At 40.1% G+C, this 18,372-nt stretch overlaps 2 protein-coding genes across 2 annotated transcripts in view; both read right to left on the bottom strand.

Annotated features, from left to right (window-relative positions):
* The window catches only part of LOC125901931 (complement decay-accelerating factor transmembrane isoform-like), a 64,140-nt gene extending 55,485 nt beyond the window's left edge, over positions 1–8,655 (bottom strand). The window contains exons 1-7 of the mRNA XM_049597957.1: positions 8,472–8,655; positions 8,185–8,376; positions 6,485–6,664; positions 6,138–6,329; positions 5,963–6,019; positions 5,611–5,772; positions 5,350–5,511 (exon numbers count right to left, since the gene is read on the bottom strand). Coding sequence (XP_049453914.1) covers positions 5,350–5,511; positions 5,611–5,772; positions 5,963–6,019; positions 6,138–6,329; positions 6,485–6,664; positions 8,185–8,376; positions 8,472–8,529 — 1,003 coding nt within the window. The 5' untranslated portion in view covers positions 8,530–8,655. The remainder of the gene's footprint in view (positions 1–5,349; positions 5,512–5,610; positions 5,773–5,962; positions 6,020–6,137; positions 6,330–6,484; positions 6,665–8,184; positions 8,377–8,471) is intronic.
* Positions 8,656–10,532: 1,877 nt separating this feature from the next.
* Positions 10,533–17,654, bottom strand: LOC125901939 (complement factor H-related protein 1-like). The gene is made up of 7 exons (XM_049597979.1): positions 17,495–17,654; positions 17,206–17,397; positions 14,005–14,184; positions 13,639–13,830; positions 11,580–11,741; positions 10,961–10,986; positions 10,533–10,833 (listed from the first exon to the last, which is right to left on the bottom strand). Exons 1-7 carry the CDS (start codon positions 17,550–17,552, stop codon positions 10,819–10,821), a joined length of 825 nt encoding a protein of 274 aa, XP_049453936.1. The 5' UTR covers positions 17,553–17,654; the 3' UTR covers positions 10,533–10,818.
* Positions 17,655–18,372: the final 718 nt, after the last annotated feature.

The following is an 18,372-nucleotide window of genomic DNA, read 5'->3' as shown; positions in this document are numbered from 1 at the left end:
ATTCCTCTGCTGTGCTTTACCGGCAAACTCCCTGATTACAACACAAAAAAAAGCAATGATGTTAACATGTAATTAATGACCATGAAACTGCTCAAAATAAAGTTACATTTTATTACAACGTAATTCTTTGAAAAGTAAATCAAAGACGAACACTCACCCGCTGATGTTCATAAGTACGACAACCTAAAAATAATCCAATAACAGAACAGCAGTGAATATTTCAGTTGTTATATTCACACACATTTTTGTTACTGAGGTCTGATTCATTGAAGTTCTGCATGGCTGAACCGACTGAGGAAAATCTGTTCTGTTCTTAAAGGACACGACTGGTGTTAGTCAAGAATTTTCCCTACAGTCAAGAAATTCTATGACAATTTTATTTCAATTGACATTTTAAGGAATTTTACAAGTCATGAAAAGTTTGTGGGATGGTGGGGCAACTGAACCTTTTTCTTCTCCCCTGCCACTCCTCCAGGAAACAGGAAATTGTTTTAAAACAAATGATTTTTGTGGATTGACTTGAAGAAAAACAACAACATAATAAAAACTAGTGGCCACGTTCATCCTAATGGATAAACATGTGGCTCATTCAAGTGTTTTTAATGGTCTTTCAACAACAATGGAGCCCTATGGCACAGATGAATAAGAAGAATAAGGCTGCAGAGGCAGTTTATGATTAGCTTTGGTGCTTTTCATGGGAGTTTTTGACAATACAAAAACTAACTCCAGGCTTATCCTTTAAATACTCCAGTTTCAATTCCCATATGGTTTATGGATTTGTCTTTGTGTTTTTTTCCTTCAGTATTCTTCTTCTAACTGTCTCACTTTAAGCTATTTAGATCTAAATCACATAAAATTGTAGAGCTTAAATATTAACATATGTTATCTGACCATAAAAATGCTGAAACTAAAAGTATTGTGACAAACTAAAATGTTAAGATCTTACTTATATACTTACATCTGGTAAAAGTTATTCTTCCATTAGTGCACTGAAAATGGCTGCTGTAATCTCGCCAAACACATGGAAAATGCTTCTGCTCTCCTTCCTTTAGAAATTTAGCTCCAGATACTTGAATAGAGTGCCCAGCATACTGAGCGGGATCTAAGGTACAGTGTGCCTCTGCACAAAAAAACACAGAAAGGAAAGAGTATGTATAGTTATTTGGGAAACATCTTCAATAGACTTTCAGAATGACAAATGGTGGCACTGATTTGTTTGTACCTTTGCAGAGGGGTAGTGGTGACCAAGTCCTATCACTGTGACATGCCACGGTGGCTTCACCGACAAGTGTGTGAAAGGCTTCACATTGGTATTTCAAAAACATTCGATCCTTCTGCACAACATCACCGTTTGGAACGTTTGGGTATGCTCCACAGTCGTCGACTGAAATTTAAAAAAGCTATTTAACATGTAATAGTATCTCAATGAAACAGTGATCACTGCAGCAACAGGACAACGTATGGTGATAAAAGGAACACTGTACAATCAGCTTGTTATTTTGTTGACCTAAAACCTCGCTGACTGGCTTTTCAAATTTATTAAATCCTTATTTTTCCTATGTTGAATGTGTCATTCCCTGCACTGTGGTCCTTGTCACCAAATCTGACTTCACTGTGGTGCAGCGGCTGCAGCTCACAAAAAGTGGGACGCATTCCGCATAGGGGCCAGTGTTGACCCTCTTTGATATGGGTGGATGACGTAGAAAGGTCACGCAGACCAAAGTGGCCCCTCGTGGACATGCTGACACAGAAACTGTGAATTGGCCTCAAGGGTTATAGGGTTTGGTTGGGCACCAGCTGCGTACCAGCCCTGCCAAAAAGTAACGTATAGCGTATAGAGTAGCTTATATGGCACTGCATCACGTTTTCTCTACTGGAGGGGCACTCTACAGGGCACTGCATCACATTTTTTCTACTGGAAGGGCACTTCAGAGGGCACTGCATCATGTTTTCTCCGCTAGAGGGGCACTTTAGAGTGCCTTGCATCACATTTTCTCAACTGCAAGAGCACTCTAGAGGGCGCTGCACCACGCTTTCTCCACTGGAAGGGCACTCGAGACAGCACGGCATCTTGCGTGTTCTCCACTGGGAGGGCACTTTAGAGACCACTGCATCACGTTTTTTCCCACTGGAAGGCACTCTGGAGGGCACTGCATCACGTTTTCTCTACAGGAGGGGCACTCTAGAGGGCACTGCATCACGTTTTCTCTACTGGAGGGGCACTCTAGAGGGCACTGCATCACGTTTTCTCTACTGGAGGGGCACCCTAGAGGGCACTGCATCACGTTTTCTCTACTGGAGGGGCACTCTAGAGGGCACTGCATCACGTTTTCTCTACTGGAGGGGCACCCTAGAGGGCACTTTATCAGGTATTCTCTACTGAGAGGACAGTGCATCATGTTTTCTCCACCGGAGGGACACTCTGGAGGGCACTGCATCACGTTTTCTCTACTGGAGGGGCATTCTTGGGTGGGCACTATGCTTCCAAGGTAACTCCATCCAGCCACCATGGGTCTGGGTGGTGTTATTAGTGGTAACTGTCATATGTGCAAGGTGCAGAGCGGTGGAGATTAGCCAGCCAGCGGGATACACACACAGGGACTCACATGCACATCCACCTGCAGCCGGACCATCAACCACAACAAAGTCAGAGAGGCTTGGATTACAACACACACACACACACACACACACACACACACACACACACACAAGGAGTGTGACTTCATTCTCTTTCTGTAGCAAATAGTGGTTTACTACTACATTATTGTTCTGAATGCCCAGTTCTCAGTCTAGCACTAACTAATCAAAACCGATAGCTTTTTTCTGAATTACCAGTGGTTATAAATTCAGCTTTTCATTAGCGTCACTGGTCAGCAAGGGAAGAAGTATTTGAAAAGTTAAACTAAGTAAATACATAAACCAAGTCTGATACATGTCATGTACAAGGAGCAATGAATTGGAATAATTAACCTGGTCTGAATGCTGGTCCACTGTCTCTGTCAGTCGAGCCAGAGGTGGTAGATGATCCTGTGAGATACAGAGCAGATATATATGTACAGAATGGAAGACACACCAATTAGTATCACTTTGGGATGTTCTCTGGCATTCATTTATTTCTGATTAAGAGTAATCCCGAAACAATTTCCCATTATTCTTTTTAGAAAATTAAAGACTGTAAATTTAACTTTCTGCAATTTTGTATCTACAGGATACACCTCCTGGTGCCTCTGATGAATGATGACTGCATGGGGGACTTTAGGGGGCTCGCCACACGAATCACTACTCTCTGAGAAAATAGCACAAAAAGCACAACTGTCATCAAAAAGAAGGAGGTCAGGTTAGTAATTACTTGGCTGGCTCTGTTAGTGTAGCTGGAGAGAACTCAAACAAAAGGATTTTGTGTGTTATTAGTTTTAAAGCTTGCCGGTGTAAACATGTTTGTACCTTTGCAGACAGGTAGTGGTGACCAAGTCCTATTACTGTGACATGCCACAGTGTCCAAACCGACGAGTGTGTGAAAGGCATTACATTGGTATTTCAAAAACATTCGATACTTTTTCACCTCAGCGTTTGAAACGTTTGGGGGTGCTCCACAGTTGTCAACTGGAATTTAAAAAAGAGGTAACATTCATTACAGTGTTAAACCAGTCAGAAAGGAAGAAAGTATTTGAAAAGTTAAACCAAATAAATCAATCAAGTCTGATACATGTGATGTAAAAGATATGAATCTGAATGATTCACCTGGTATGAATTGAGGTCGCCTGTCATTTGAGCCCGAGGTGGAAGAGGATCCTGTGAGATGCAGAGCATATAAAGGTTCATATACAGGACAGAACACACAGTTAGTATCACTTTGGGGTGTTCTTTGGCTTCACTTTATTTCTAATTCAGAGTAACAGTTACACAATTCGTCATTACTACTTTGAAAATGCCAAAAGGTCCATGACCTACCTCCACCTGCAGGACGTGTCCTGCTGCCAGCAGATGTGGTGTTTCCCCCAGCTGTTGCAGAACCACCCTTTGCAGCAGCTGGTTCAGTTTCTCTGCCTAAAAACATGTACAATTATTTAGGAAACATCTTTCATAGACTTTTAGAACTAAAAACATTGGTATTTGACCTGTTTATATCTCTGCAGATGGGTGGCTGTGACCAAGTCCCATCACTGTAACACTCCATGGTCTCTGGTCTGACTCGTGTGTGAAAGATGTTTGTATTTGTCACGGGATGACAGTTAAGCAGCCTAATGGCCGGTATACACTGTGCGATTCTGGGCTGTCCCAGACGAAAGATGGCCATCGTGGGAAAACTTGGCGATATCTTTGGTCGTGGCTCTAAAACAGTGGTCTTACGTCGCACTGTGAGACAGGTTCAAGGACAGCCATTGTCAACGTCTTGCGACCAAAAGTTAACCTGAGATAAAATTCTGATGGTGTCAGAAATTTAGGATGACTATCTCACAGTGTGACAGCTGCAACGACCTACGTCTACTAATCAACCAATAGAAATGCAGCACGAAATGACACAATGGTCACCGCAACACCAGCCCTAAACCCAAACAAAATATCACATGCCATGGAACTCCCAGAAAGAGGAAAGTCTGGTGGAGCTGTGGCAGCAACAGCCTTGTTTATTTGATGTTTCCTCCAGCTGCTATCATGACCGCGAGAAAAAGACGCTGCATGGAAGGAAATTGTGGAGGAACTGCAACTTCCAGGTGAGCAAGCTACCTATGGTGGTGCAGATGGATGACGTAGGCCGATGCAGTGCACGCTGATGATGTTGCATATTGACGTACGTCGTAACCTGCGATTCAGTAGTAAACGGCCATCGTACAATCTGCACACATCAAACTTGACTTGGTACCAAAGTTTATTACATCCACGTCTCACAGTGTGTCATGCAATGGTCTTATAAGATTGCTAAAATCGCACAGTGTATAGAGGGCATTATACATGAATACAACACTAATTGGTTTAACCGACTAATATTTCCGGTGCCGACTAGCGAGGGGGCAAACATTTAATAGTTTAGACAACTAATCACACGCATCCCTAATATATAATATGTATGTATGTATATTTGTATTTATTCATGGTTAGTTTTTGTTCTTTTCTTGAAATATATTCCAAAAGAAAACTGGTGAAGTCGGGTTTATCCTTTGAATACTTAAGCTTTAGTTTCCATATGTTGTATCAGTTTATCTTTCTGTTCTTTTCCATCATAATAATTCTTCTTCAATCCCACTTAAAGAGTGAATATTCATTTCTGTTATCTGACCATAAAACAGGCTGAAACTAAAACAAATTTAAAAGCAAATTAAAATGTAAAGAACTAAATTACATACTTACACTGGGTGAAATGTATTTTTCCATTAGTGCACTGAACACGGCTGCTGTAATCCTGCTGAATACACGCAATATGTTTCTCCTCTCCTTCCTTTAAATACTCAACTCCAGATAGTCTAAAATTGGCCCCAACATGTTCAGCAGGATCCAGGACGCAGAACGCCTCTGTACAAAATTACCAGAAAAACACATGTGTATCATTATTTGGGTAACATCTTTTATAAACCTTTGAAATGAAGAATACTGGTATTGACTTGTTTATACCTTTGCAGATGGGTAGTTGTGACCAAGTCCCATCACTGTAACACACCACAGTGCCTAAACCGACTTGTGTGTAAAAAGCATTACATTGGAACTTTATATACGTTTGATCCCTTTCCACGACATCACCGTTTGGAACGTTCGGGTATGCTCCACAGTGGTCGACTGAAATACCACAAAATAAAAGAGGTTATTTATTGCTGTCATAGTATCTCAGTGAAATGGTGATCACAACTGGATATCTCCAAAGGCTGTTTCATTACAGTAACTGGTCAGCATGGGAAGAAGTATTTAAGAAGTCGCATCGAGTAACATAAACTAAGTGTGATACATGTGATGAATCTGAATGAGTCACCTGTTGTGATTTGAGGTCTACTGGTTCTCTCATTCGAGCCAGAGGTGCTAGAAGATTCTGTGAGATACAGAGCAGATAAAGACACATAAGTTACTTTCACTTTGTCCAGTATCTGGTAATAATAATAAAAAAAAGCATCTTTATCACTGCATATCTTAGCACATTGTCCACTTACTGCATGTTGGGCCTTCAGTCCAGTTGCCATAGATGCAAAAGATGGACTTTGTGGTGTCTGTTCCCTCTACAGTATATCCATCTTCACATTCATACTGCACCTCTGAATTTGCAGCAAATACCTCCTGGTATTCCTGATGAATGATGACTGCATGGGGGATTTTAGGGGGCTCGCCACATGCATTGATACTTTCTGTGAAAATTGGTATATTAGTCATGAAAAAGAAGAGTTAATAAAGGAGCTCAGATGAGTGGTTACTTGCTTGGCTCAGTTAGCTGGTGAGAACTTAAACGTAAGAATAACTTGTCTTTGTTTTACAGCTTGTTTGTACAGAACATCAGACTTACTCTCACAGACCGGCAGAGACGTCCATGTTCCACCATTACATTTGGCTGTGACATGTCTGTATTTGGGCTCATATCCTTCATCACATGTTATCCTGATTTTGTGTCCATCCCTATACCAACCACTCCGGTTTTCTATGTATTTTGCATTGGGTATATCTGGTGGCAGGCAGGCTTTTTCATCTGAGAGGAAAAAAGAAACAAACATATATTTTACCATGGTTTTCTAGAAGGACATTATTTGCATGAATGTTATCTCCAAAGATTCACTGATGCTCTGCTGCCTTAAAATCAGGGCAAGGTGACAAGGGACCAGGGTTGCACCTTGTCACTGATTCTGTTTGTGATAGTCATGGACAGGATCTCAAGGCACAGCCTGGGGGAGGAAGGGATCCGGTTTGGGGACCTCAGAATTACATCTTTGCAGACGATGTAGTTCTGTTGGCTTCATCACACTGTGACCTCCAGCATGCACTGGGGTCAGCACCTTCATGTCTACCCACTCTGTGAGGGAGAGAGTTACTGCCTCAAGTGAAGGAGTTCAAGTACCTCTGGGTCTTGTTCATGAGCGAGGGTAGAATGGAGCTTACGACGTATATATGGTTTGGCACAACATCTGCAGTGATGCAGGCGCTGCGCCGGATTGTTGTGGTGAAGATGGAGCTAAGCCAGAAGGGCAAAGCTCTCGATTTACTGGCCCATTTACGTCCCAACCCTCACCTAGGGTCATAAGTTTTGGGAAATGACCGAAAGAATGAGATCATGGACAGAAGCGATATTAATGAGTTTCCTCTGCGGGGTGGCTGGGCTCAGCCTTAGAGATAGGGTAAGGAGCTTGGACACCCAGAGGGAGCTCGGAGTAGAGCCGCTGCTCCTTCACGACGAAAGGGGTCAATTGAGGTGGTTTGGGCATCTGATCAGGATGCCTCCTGAGCGCCTCCCGTTAGAGGTGTCCCAGGCATGTCCCATTGGTAGGAGGCCCCAGGGCAGACAAAGAACATGCTGGAGGGATTACATATCTCATATCTCATCTGACCTGGGAACACCTTGGGTCCCCAGGAGGAGCTGGAAAGCGTTGCTGGGGAGAGGGATGTTTGTAGTACTTTGCTTAACCTGCTGTCCCTTTGACCTGGCCCCAGATATGTGGATAAAACAGATAGATGCTAGCACTCAACATGAAGTCCTGCTGAAGCTGATGAAAATATAAAGTGTTTTGCAGGTATTTAGTTATCATGGAGCCCCAAAGGGTACCTGGGGATGAAAAGGTGAATATAACCTTAGATCGGCACGTGTGAAAGCTTTACCTCAGAAAATGTCTTGATGGTTCAGAGCATCACAACATGAACACACATCACCACAAATCTGCACCTAAATTTTCACCTTCACCCAGCCCTTTGCATGTTGCACTGCTGCAGCAGGTGGCACGGAAACCATAAAAGTTTCTGGGGCTGCGTGATAACTAAAAAAAACAAAACTATATTATAATAAGCTTGTTGGGAGGAAAGTATGTATCTATTATTTTTATCCATCTATTTTTTTCTCTCCTTTAGTTATAACCAAATTATTTGAGACATTAAATGATGGTGTTAGATGAGAAGTCAGGGGATCATCAAAGTTGGAACAATTCATTCGACAGACTGACAACAACGCTGCAACCATGGGGACAAAAGGAAACAACAGTAGACATATTTAGGAGCACTTACCTATACACTGTGGTTCAGGAGACCATTCTCCACTGTGACATGTGCTTGTTGCCCACCAACCCTTCACTGCTGGTTTACGTCCTTCAACACAGGTATAGCTCAGCTTTGTTCCGTCAGAATAAGTCTGTTGTTTTGGGGCAAAGAAACCACCATCCAGTCTGGGAGCACTACACGACTGTGCTGCACTTTGTGCTAAAACACAGCGATAAAGAAGATTACTGAACACTAACTGTATTTGTTGTTAAGAAATTCAAATGATCGTATGTTAAAGTGTTTGATATTCTCACCATGTAGCGCTCCAGGAAACCAAATCAGAAGAATAAATCCAAGGTATCTGACGCACATTTTGTCAGGAATGAAATCACCCGATAACAAAATAGAGCTGAGAGCCGAGTCCAGATCAGAGCCAGTTAATTATTGTTGAGGGCATTTCCCGAAAATGTTTGTGGAGTAAACACTCGGGCATCATGGTGCTGCTCTGGAGCCAAAAGAAAAGATGGACAAATAGGCTTCATGTTCACAGACACACCCACAGAAAAGGAGAAAAAACATGCGAAAAAGATTCTCGTCTGTTTCCTCTTCTTAAGCACACACAAAGCTCCTGGATCCACAAAAACATTTCAGGCAGATTTACTTGAGAAATGCAAATGATTCATGAAATGAGAAAGAAACAGTTTGGATCACTGCAGATTTACATCAGTATCTTGTTGAAACGAGGCTTCTTACAAACACTATTTTATAGTTTCCTGTTTGGTGTGGCTCTTTGACCTCAGATGATACTGATCATTTCATCCATTCATTTCCTGTCACATTATGTGCTTCAAAGAGCAGCACAGGCTTTTTGGATTTATTGTATGAATTCAACATTTAAAATCTGGGAAAGGCCTGTGACAATGATTGATTTGTCTAGAACTACCAGGAAACCTCAGATCTACTGATATATAAAAGTCTCTGAAAAAAATGATTATTTACAGACAAATTTCACAATTGCTTTTTTGACGTGTGTGATCAGAGGTCAGTGTTGTGTCTGACTCAATTATTTATCCAGCTTGACACATAGTCAGAGCTGCTCAGAGTCATTAAAGGTCTGTTACATTTTATATTCAGTCAACCTGCACATTGAATCATCTCATGTACGGTTGCTCCTGGAGTGTGAGACTGAACTCAAGTTGCATTCTTACAAATATCTTACTTGTTCTTTTTACTAAACAAATATCATCTTCAGATAACAATAACATTTTATCATGTAGTTCGTTTATTGTATTTATGAGAAGTCCATAGCTGCAACATCGTACAAGAATACTGGGAATACACATTTCAATAACATTCATCAATTCTGGAAGAAGGAGTCGGTGCCATGTTAAGAATGTTTAACTATTTAATTGAAGTTTGTGTAGAAGAACACTATCAGACACAAATGATTATTCACAGCATAGTATTTCTAGATGTTATACAACATGTCTAAAGGGACGTTTGAGCAGTAAAATAATTATCTGCTGCAAAGGAGGAATTTAAGTTGAATTCACATTTTTAAAGTCAAGCAGTCACCACATTTCATCCACACAGTCACAAATAACACTATAGTACAATCATTATAACAAAACTTTGCATCTGTTTAATCTTCACAACGTGGCATAAACTCCTGTAATATTGCTTTTTAGCCATGTTAGCAGCATGGCTCTACAGATGCATGTCAAATAATTTTTAAGGAGGGACTTGTGTTTGTATTTTGGCTTAGAGGAGGGACATACAACATTAAATGATTGTATGTTGTATTTATGTTAAATACCCTCTGAACCCCAGATCCTGCTGGCAGGTTTAAAAGGCATGTGTTCTTTAAAAATTGGCAAATTGATCATAGCCAAAAACTGCAAAAACAGAAATTATCGTCTGATGCTTAAAGTTCCTACGGTCCTCGACATATCACGCATGGTGAATCTAATCATGTGCGCCATGCCAGGTTTATGATATTGCCACTGATGTGTACAGTTTATTTGGGGAAGCAGTCATTATATGCACATGTTGCTAATGCCAGCTGTGTGCCCCCCGTACATCAAGTAAATGAACCTTCAGGAATTGTTCTGAATCAGGATCAGTGTTGGTGACGCATCCACAGCTCCTCCTGTAGCATTTAAAAATCAGCTGCTAACTTGCCAGACAAAGAGTCAATGAAGCACTGACACAGACAGTGAACTTTGTGAATCTGCCAGCCCATGTGTCTGCCAACTCGCCAGTGATACTGTCTCAAGTACATTTATATAAGACGAACATTTCCTTTCTGATATATCCATACTTAGTAAAAGGGCTGTACTAAACAAACTGTAGACAAAATAATACACAGATCTCAGTTAAGATTTCTACAGTGAACATTTTATTCAGATGACTGTAGGTCATATAAACTTTATTTTTATTCAGAGAACTGATCATGCTATAAGGAGTTCCAGTCATAAAGACACAAGCTGACTGTCAGAGAACAATCAGCTCCAAAATTGTGTGTATGAATCTTCAATAAAAAATTAAACAAAAAGGAAAAAAATTGGGTGTAGTTGTTCTCTGGTGGAGGAATTTGGAGGACGGAGGAAATTTCCAACTCAGCTTTAGTTGTCAGTCCAGCAGTGATTCCTCTGCTGTGCTTTACCGGCAAACTCCCTGATTACAACACAAAAAATAAGCAATGATGGTAACATGTAATTAATGACTGTGAAACTGCTCAAAATAAAGTTATATTTTATAACAACGTAATTCTTTGAAAAGTAAATCAAAGACGAACACTCACCCGCTGACGGTCATAAGTATGACAACCTAAAAATAATCCAATAACAGAACAGCAGTGAATATTTCAGTTGTTATATTCACACACATTTTTGTTACTGAGGTCTGATTCATTGAAGTTTTGCATGGCTGAACCGACTGAGGAAAATCTGTTCTGTTCTTAAAGGACACGACTGGTGTTAACTTGAAGAAAAACAACAACATAATAAAAACTAGTGGCCACGTTCATCCTAATGGATAAACATGTGGCTCATTCAAGTGTTTTTAATGGTCTTTCAACAACAATGGAGCCCTATGGCACAGATGAATAAGAAGAATAAGGCTGCAGAGGCAGTTTATGATTAGCTTTGGTGCTTTTCATGGGAGTTTTTGACAATACAAAAACTAACTCCAGGCTTATCCTTTAAATACTCCAGTTTCAATTCCCATATGGTTTATGGATTTGTCTTTGTGTTTTTTTCCTTCAGTATTCTTCTTCTAACTGTCTCACTTTAAGCTATTTAGATCTAAATCACATAAAATTGTAGAGCTTAAATATTAACATATGTTATCTGACCATAAAAATGCTGAAACTAAAAGTATTGTGACAAACTAAAATGTTAAGATCTTACTTATATACTTACATCTGGTAAAAGTTATTCTTCCATTAGTGCACTGAAAATGGCTGCTGTAATCTCGCCAAACACATGGAAAATACTTCTGCTCTCCTTCCTTTAGATATGTAGCTCCAGATACTTGAATAGAGTACCGAACATACTGAGCAGGATCTAAGGTACAGTGTGCCTCTGCACAAAAAAACACAGAAAGGAAAGAGTATGTATAGTTATTTGGGAAACATCTTCAATAGACTTTCAGAATGACAAATGGTGGCACTGATTTGTCAGTGTCAGTGCCAAATCTAATCAGTTCATCCTTGAGTCCAAGTGAATATGCCACATTTAAAGTAATTTCTTGAAGCTGTTCTTGAGATATTGCGTTCACAAGAACAAGATAATTGCAAGGTCACAGTGACCTTGTCCTTTGACCACAAAATTCTAGTTAGTTTATTCCTCAGTCGAAGTGGACATTTGTGTTAAATTTAAAGAAACTCCCTTGACGTGTGTCACGTTCATGAGAATAAAACAGATGCAGGGTCACAGTGACCTTGACCTTTGACCATTGAAATCCCATCAGTTCATTGTTGAGTCCAAGTCAACATCTGTGCCAAATTTTAAGAAATTCCCTCAGGACCTTCTTGAAAAATCCCGTTCATGAGAATGAGACAGACAAGGTCACACTGACCCAAACCTTTGACCGCCACAAACAAATCAATTCACAATTGAGTCCTTGTAGACTTTTGTGCCAAATTTGAAGACATTCCCTTGAGGCGTTCTTTAGATATTGTCTTCATCAAGGATGGGACGGTCAGATTGACAACCTGAAAACATAATGCCTCCAGCCACGGCTATTGCTGGTGCAGAGGCATAAAGCTGATTTGATATTAACATGAGCTTTGGATGGTTTTGGAAGCTACAGAATAAAATACCTGGACAGTGACATAATGGCTAGATTTATGCTTTAGTTATTTTCTGACAGTGCACTTCATTTTACAAGAGAAAAAGATTTCAGGATGTTGAATAATCGATGACTTTGGGACACAAACTTTCTACCACAAGTTTAGCTGAAGTTGCAGAAGTTTCCCCAAACCAGATGAATAACAATATAAAGCGGCTATCACCAGTCAAAACTCTGATATAGTAACATCTCGGTATATGATTAATGACATGCCTCTTGCCTTTAAGAGGATAGACCCATTAGGCTAGTTAGGCGTGTTAAATGTCTGAGTATCAGGGTGCTGCCCAAACGAACCGCACTGAACTAAACAGGGCAGGTGTGAAAACAGCAATCGCACTCGGGTGTGCACCAAACAACCAGACTGGGACCTTCTTGAAGAGGTGGTCTCGGTCTGATTACAAATGAACTCTGGTGCGGTTCATTTGTGGTGAGAACGTGTTCTGACCTGGATCTGAACCAACTGCAGTCACATGACACATTGTTTGGGTTAAACATGAGCATGTTACAGTCCTGGAGGATTATTAATGTGCACCTCCTCCTGTACTGCCTTAATATGCACATTCAACACATCCAATGCATCAAAACATTGTTTTCTAGTTGGAGCCGCGCCTCGTTTTCAAACTGTATGGTTTGACTAAAATGAACAATGACAGCAATATAGTCCACGATGAGCAGCGCTAAAATCAACCTGCGTAGTTGTCCCTCCATTGTGACATTAGAAAGTGTCACATTTATCTTGCAAGTGTACTCTTCTTCAGGTTTACTTCCTGGATTTTTCCTGCATGGAAATTCTGACCAATCAAGAGCAGCTTTCTCACACAAGGCATTTGATCTGGTCCGCTTGTAAATGCTGCCGGGAAAACATGAACCAACTCTAGGCAATTATGCAACTTTGGAACACAATTAGACCCTGATTCAGACCAAAGCAAGACAACTCTAGGTCTGAAAGCACCCTTGGTATGACTACAGGCCCATTCACAGTGTTTGGGAATGTGGAGCGATCCAAAGCTTGGCAGGCCTGCCATGCCTATTTATGGGTTCTACACTATGGCTGGACCACTGCAGTATAGGCAGGATTAGTGAATGGAAAATCGTTTGCATTCAGTAAAAACAAACTTTATCACTTACTGCACGTTGGGCCTTCAGTCCAGTTTCCAGAAAAGCAAAAGATCAACTTTGTGGTGTCTGCTCCCTCTACACTATATCCATCTTCACATTCATACTGCAGTTTTGTATCTACAGGATACACCTCCTGGTGCCTCTGATGAATGATGACTGCATGGGGGACTTTAGGGGGCTCACCACACGAATCGCTGCTCTCTGAGAAAATAGCACAAAAAGCACAACTGTCATAAAAAAGAAGAGTTAATGAAGGAGCTCAGGTGAGTGGTTAGTTGGCTGGCTCTGTTAGTGTAGCTGGAGAGAACTCAAACAAAAGGATTTTGTGTGTTATTAGTTTTAAAGCTTGCTGGTGTAAACATCTGACAGACTTACTCTCACAGACAGGCACAGAGGACCATGTTCCATTTATACACTTGGTTGTGACTTGCCGGTCCTTGGGTTCATATCCAACATCACATGTTATTCTGACTTTGTGTTCATCCTTATACCAACCATTTTGGCTTGCTGTGTATTTTGCATTGGGTATATGTGGTGGCAGGCAGGCTTTTTCATCTGAGAGGAAAAAAGATACAAAAACACATTTTCACCAAAGTGACAGTCTATTAAACCCCTATTTGTAGAATGACATTAACAATAATAATAATAATAATAATAATAATAATAATAATAATAATAAACTTTATTTATAAAGCACCTTTCATACGAGAAATGCAGCACAAAGTGCTTTACAGTAAGGGCAGTATAAGCACTGAAAGCTTCACATGAACAAAAAACTGATTCATAAAATCACAGAACTGTAAAACTATAAATTATAAAATCAAGTAAGATTTTAAAAGAGTTGCAGCAGCGTGAAGCGTGAAGTGTCAGAAACAAAACTGGGACACTCCATTTTCATCGTTGATTTTTTTAATTGATAATTGATAAGGATGAATTTGATAGTTATCAATGCATTAGTAAATTAACATTTTTTAATATTATCTATTAAAGCCTTTGTAAATAATGACAGGTCTTTATCTAACCATGTGCCATATCATCTCGTCCACAATAATACTGGTATCATTTTTAATTCAACTTGCTGACATATTGACGTCATACTGTTACCCACGGCAACAACAAGCACTGCTGAAAGCAAAATTACTCTGCAGTGGTTCCAAAAAGAGGAGCAGCTTCAGTAGCGTGGAATAAACTGTGGTGTCCTGAATGTTTTATGAACAGCCCTGAACTTCTCAGACTCTTCTAGTGTCTTACTGCTCAGAGTGAACTCATTCAGCGGCTCCTCTGGCAGCAGCACAGCGTCTCTCCCTCTCCTCTCTCGCCGTGAGCACACATCAAGTGATTCTGTCATAAACCTTTGGTGATGTAAACCTACGTGACGCTCGACAAAAACCTCCATATATGTGAAAGTGTGATAGTTGTGGTATCATAACAGCCTGTCACAGATTACAGCGTGATGATTAGAGGAGAAATGGCAGATCAATCATTTACGATTTTACTAAAAGAAGGAAATCACCTGTTGATTTATATATATATATATAGATCCCAGGGAACATTTTTTGTATTTGGGAGCTGTTTAAATGTGTAATTTGTGGTAGATTTTATTTTGTTGAACTATTAATATTGTATACAGAATCTGAATCTCACTCTGAGTTACTACAAACGAAAGAAATGAGATCATTTTTGTTTAGCTTTTACTGAATATTTGAAGCAAACTGTAAAACTATCACTTATTTTGTTGCAATTCTATGTTCTTAAATTAATAATAAAATATTGTTTTACTAATCGTTTGTATCGTCAAGAATATTGCAAAAATACCCTGAAATATTGTGATATCGTTTTAGGGCCATATCGCCCATCCCTAGCATACGCATGGTGTGAGGTAGTTCTTAATTAATTTGCAGATTAGGAACAAATTCAGGGAAGAAAATATGATGAATCCCAGATTTCTACTGAAATGTTTGTACGTTTTAAGCACATATTTGTGGGGACACACTGTTTGTGAATGAGGCCCATTGTTTTTTTCAGGATGAGGGCAAAACTTGGAATATTTGGTGCATGTAAGTCAGTGCAGGGGCCAGTAATTGACCCCCCTGCCACCCCCCTTTAGAACACCACTGTTTGTTACAGCTCAGTGAAACCTGCCTTTAAAGAGTAGCTGAAAACCCTCTGAAAGTCTTGTCTTCTGTTGAACTCCACTGGTTTCAACTTCTGCAGTGACCTCTGTCACAGCAGGGTGAAGGCCGCTGACGCTAACAGACTCAATCAGCTCATCAGGAGAGCTGGTTCTGTCCTGGGAGTGGAACTGGAGTCTTCAGTGGAGGTGTCAGAGAAGAGGGCACTGAGATAGCTACTCAGTATTCTGGACAACGCCTCTGGAGTCCTACCAGAGCACACTCAGTCATGGATTGAGACACAGGAGATCATTTCTACCTGTGGCCATCAAACTGTATAACTCCTCCCCCTTCTGTAGGGAGCTGATACGAGGACACTCACTGCAATATTCACCTACAGTAGGTGCACTATTACTTTATATAATGTACATTGATACTTTTTAATGCCTTGTGCAATTTTATTCTTCAATATCATGATCACTTGTCAGAGCAGTGCGATATCATTTCCTCAATAATGTGCAATACTACTGCTTGTTATATCATATTCAATATAACACTGATTATCAGGCGCAGTCTGTTTTTTCCACCATTTTAGTTGATTTTTAGTAACTCTTGTGCTTATCCTACTCCTACTGTTTCTCTGTTGGGCACTGGTTTTGCTTTTGCTCCTTGAAAACACTTCTTATCTTGTATATTTTGCCAGATATTTAATACTCTGTTGTTCTGGTTGTTCTCAAACGGCACAACTCATCTCAGGAGCAGCCTTTCCTTCCAGTCAGGACATTTACAGCAGCAGAGTCATCAGGAGGGCCCACAACATTATAAAGGACTGTACACATCCCAACCACAGTCTTCACTCTTCTGCCATCAGGCGGACGCTACAGGAGTGTGAAATCCAGGACAACAAGACTGACCAACAGCTTCTACCCACAGGCCATCAGACAGCATGAAACACAACTGGTTGTAACTGGTTATGAATCGTTAACCTTGGGGTAACTGTACTTAGGGTTACAGTAATATGAAGTATTCTCTGGCACAAGAATTTCCTTTGGGATAATTAAAGTTCTACTGAATTGAATTGAATTAACTGTTGGCTGTATTGTTGGTATTTTAGTAAAAGCAAAACAAGTGGAATTTTCCTTTTAGTTTTAAAGCATGCTCTGATTGCTGCATGCTTATTACAGTCAAAGTATTTAACAGCGTCATTCTGATTATTCATTTATTTTTCATTCTTGGATATCAGTATTTAAAGGCTCAACATGAAACAGTATCACCCAGAAATGTAACAGCTACATTTTTTACTCTACGGTGTCACACAGTAACATATGGACGACTTCATTTTAAAGTATTTAAAAAATACAATAAATATAAAGAACATGAAAGGTGACATGCAGTTTATGCTGAAAAACACCTCTGCACACTTTCACCGACTCGTTCAAACAAACCGTGATAATGAAACACTCACCTATACATTGTGGCTCATGGGACCATGAACCATTCTGACATGTGCTCGTTGCCCACCAACCCTCCACTGCTGGTTTCAGTCCATCATCACAGCCATAACTGAGCGTCATTCCATGAAAATAAGCTTCTTTTTCAGGGACCAAATAACCACCGTTCAGACGGGGAGCGCGACAAGACTGAGCTGCACTTTGTGCTGAAACAGTGATAATTAACAGAGCACTGTGGTGAGACGCCTCTAAAAAAAAAAAAACAAAACTAAAATGATAGACAATAGAAATTAATGTTCTTACCATGCAGCACCACTGGAAACCAAACCAGAAGAACAAATCCAAGATATCTCACACACATTTTGTCAGGAATTAAAGTCCTGTACGACAAAGCAGAGTGAGGAGCCCAGTTCACATCAGGACCAGTTAATAATTGTCGAGGGCATTTCCCCAAAAAAGTGATGTGGAGTAAACAGTCTCTGTAACTGTGAATGTGACATCATGCTGCTGCTCTGAAGCCAACACACTGATAACATGCAGAGAGCAGATACATTACAAACACACACAAACTGCATATGAATTTCATGTGAGTTTGTCCAAAAGATTAGAATAAAATCAACATCATAATTATGTGGTCGTAAGTCAGATATGACAAACACAAAGTATAAATTATGATAATAATACAAGACAGTGCCTTATTATTACGTCAGCACCTTAATCTGATTAAAAAGTCAGCTTTATAATTTCTAATGAGATCATATAAATTTAAAAATCTGTGTAATGAGATTATAGTTACATTATCAAGGATTACTTGATTACTTATTTGATTACAGCTTTAAAATATGGCAATTTTACAATTATAAACTTTTGATTTTCATGGTAACCAACGCTCTATTAACTCTTGAGAAACACGTCTGACATACGGATTTTCTTTGGCAGCTGTAGCTCAGAAGCAGAGTAGGTCATCCACCAATCTAAAGGTTGTCTGTTCGATCCCCAGCTCCTCCAGTCCGCATGTCAAAGTACCGTAAAACTTCAATTAAAAGCCTTGTCCTAACTGACCGTTGCCAAACAGTTATACAGTTTCTTTGGATGTTTAAAAGCGGGTTGTTGGCTACCTCAAATTATGTATCCATTCCTCAATTACCCTGTAAGTTATTCATATTTTTTTAGTCTATAAA

Source organism: Epinephelus fuscoguttatus, linkage group LG15 (assembly GCF_011397635.1).
Source record: "Epinephelus fuscoguttatus linkage group LG15, E.fuscoguttatus.final_Chr_v1".
In the NCBI taxonomy this organism is placed as follows: domain Eukaryota; kingdom Metazoa; phylum Chordata; class Actinopteri; order Perciformes; family Serranidae; genus Epinephelus; species Epinephelus fuscoguttatus.
Note: the sequence above shows the minus strand (reverse complement) of the source record. Positions and strands in the feature narration are given on the sequence as shown.

Excerpts from the sequence above, each read along its gene's own strand:
- LOC125901939 (XM_049597979.1), bottom strand. The coding sequence starts at position 17,552 with ATGTGTGTGAGATATCTTGGATTTGTTCTTCTGGTTTGGTTTCCAGTG. Across the intron at positions 14,185-17,205 it reads CCATGAGCCACAATGTATAG|ATGAAAAAGCCTGCCTGCCA; the intron begins GTGAGTGTTTCA and ends TTTTCCTCTCAG. Across the intron at positions 13,831-14,004 it reads CTCTGTGCCTGTCTGTGAGA|AGAGCAGCGATTCGTGTGGT; the intron begins GTAAGTCTGTCA and ends CTATTTTCTCAG.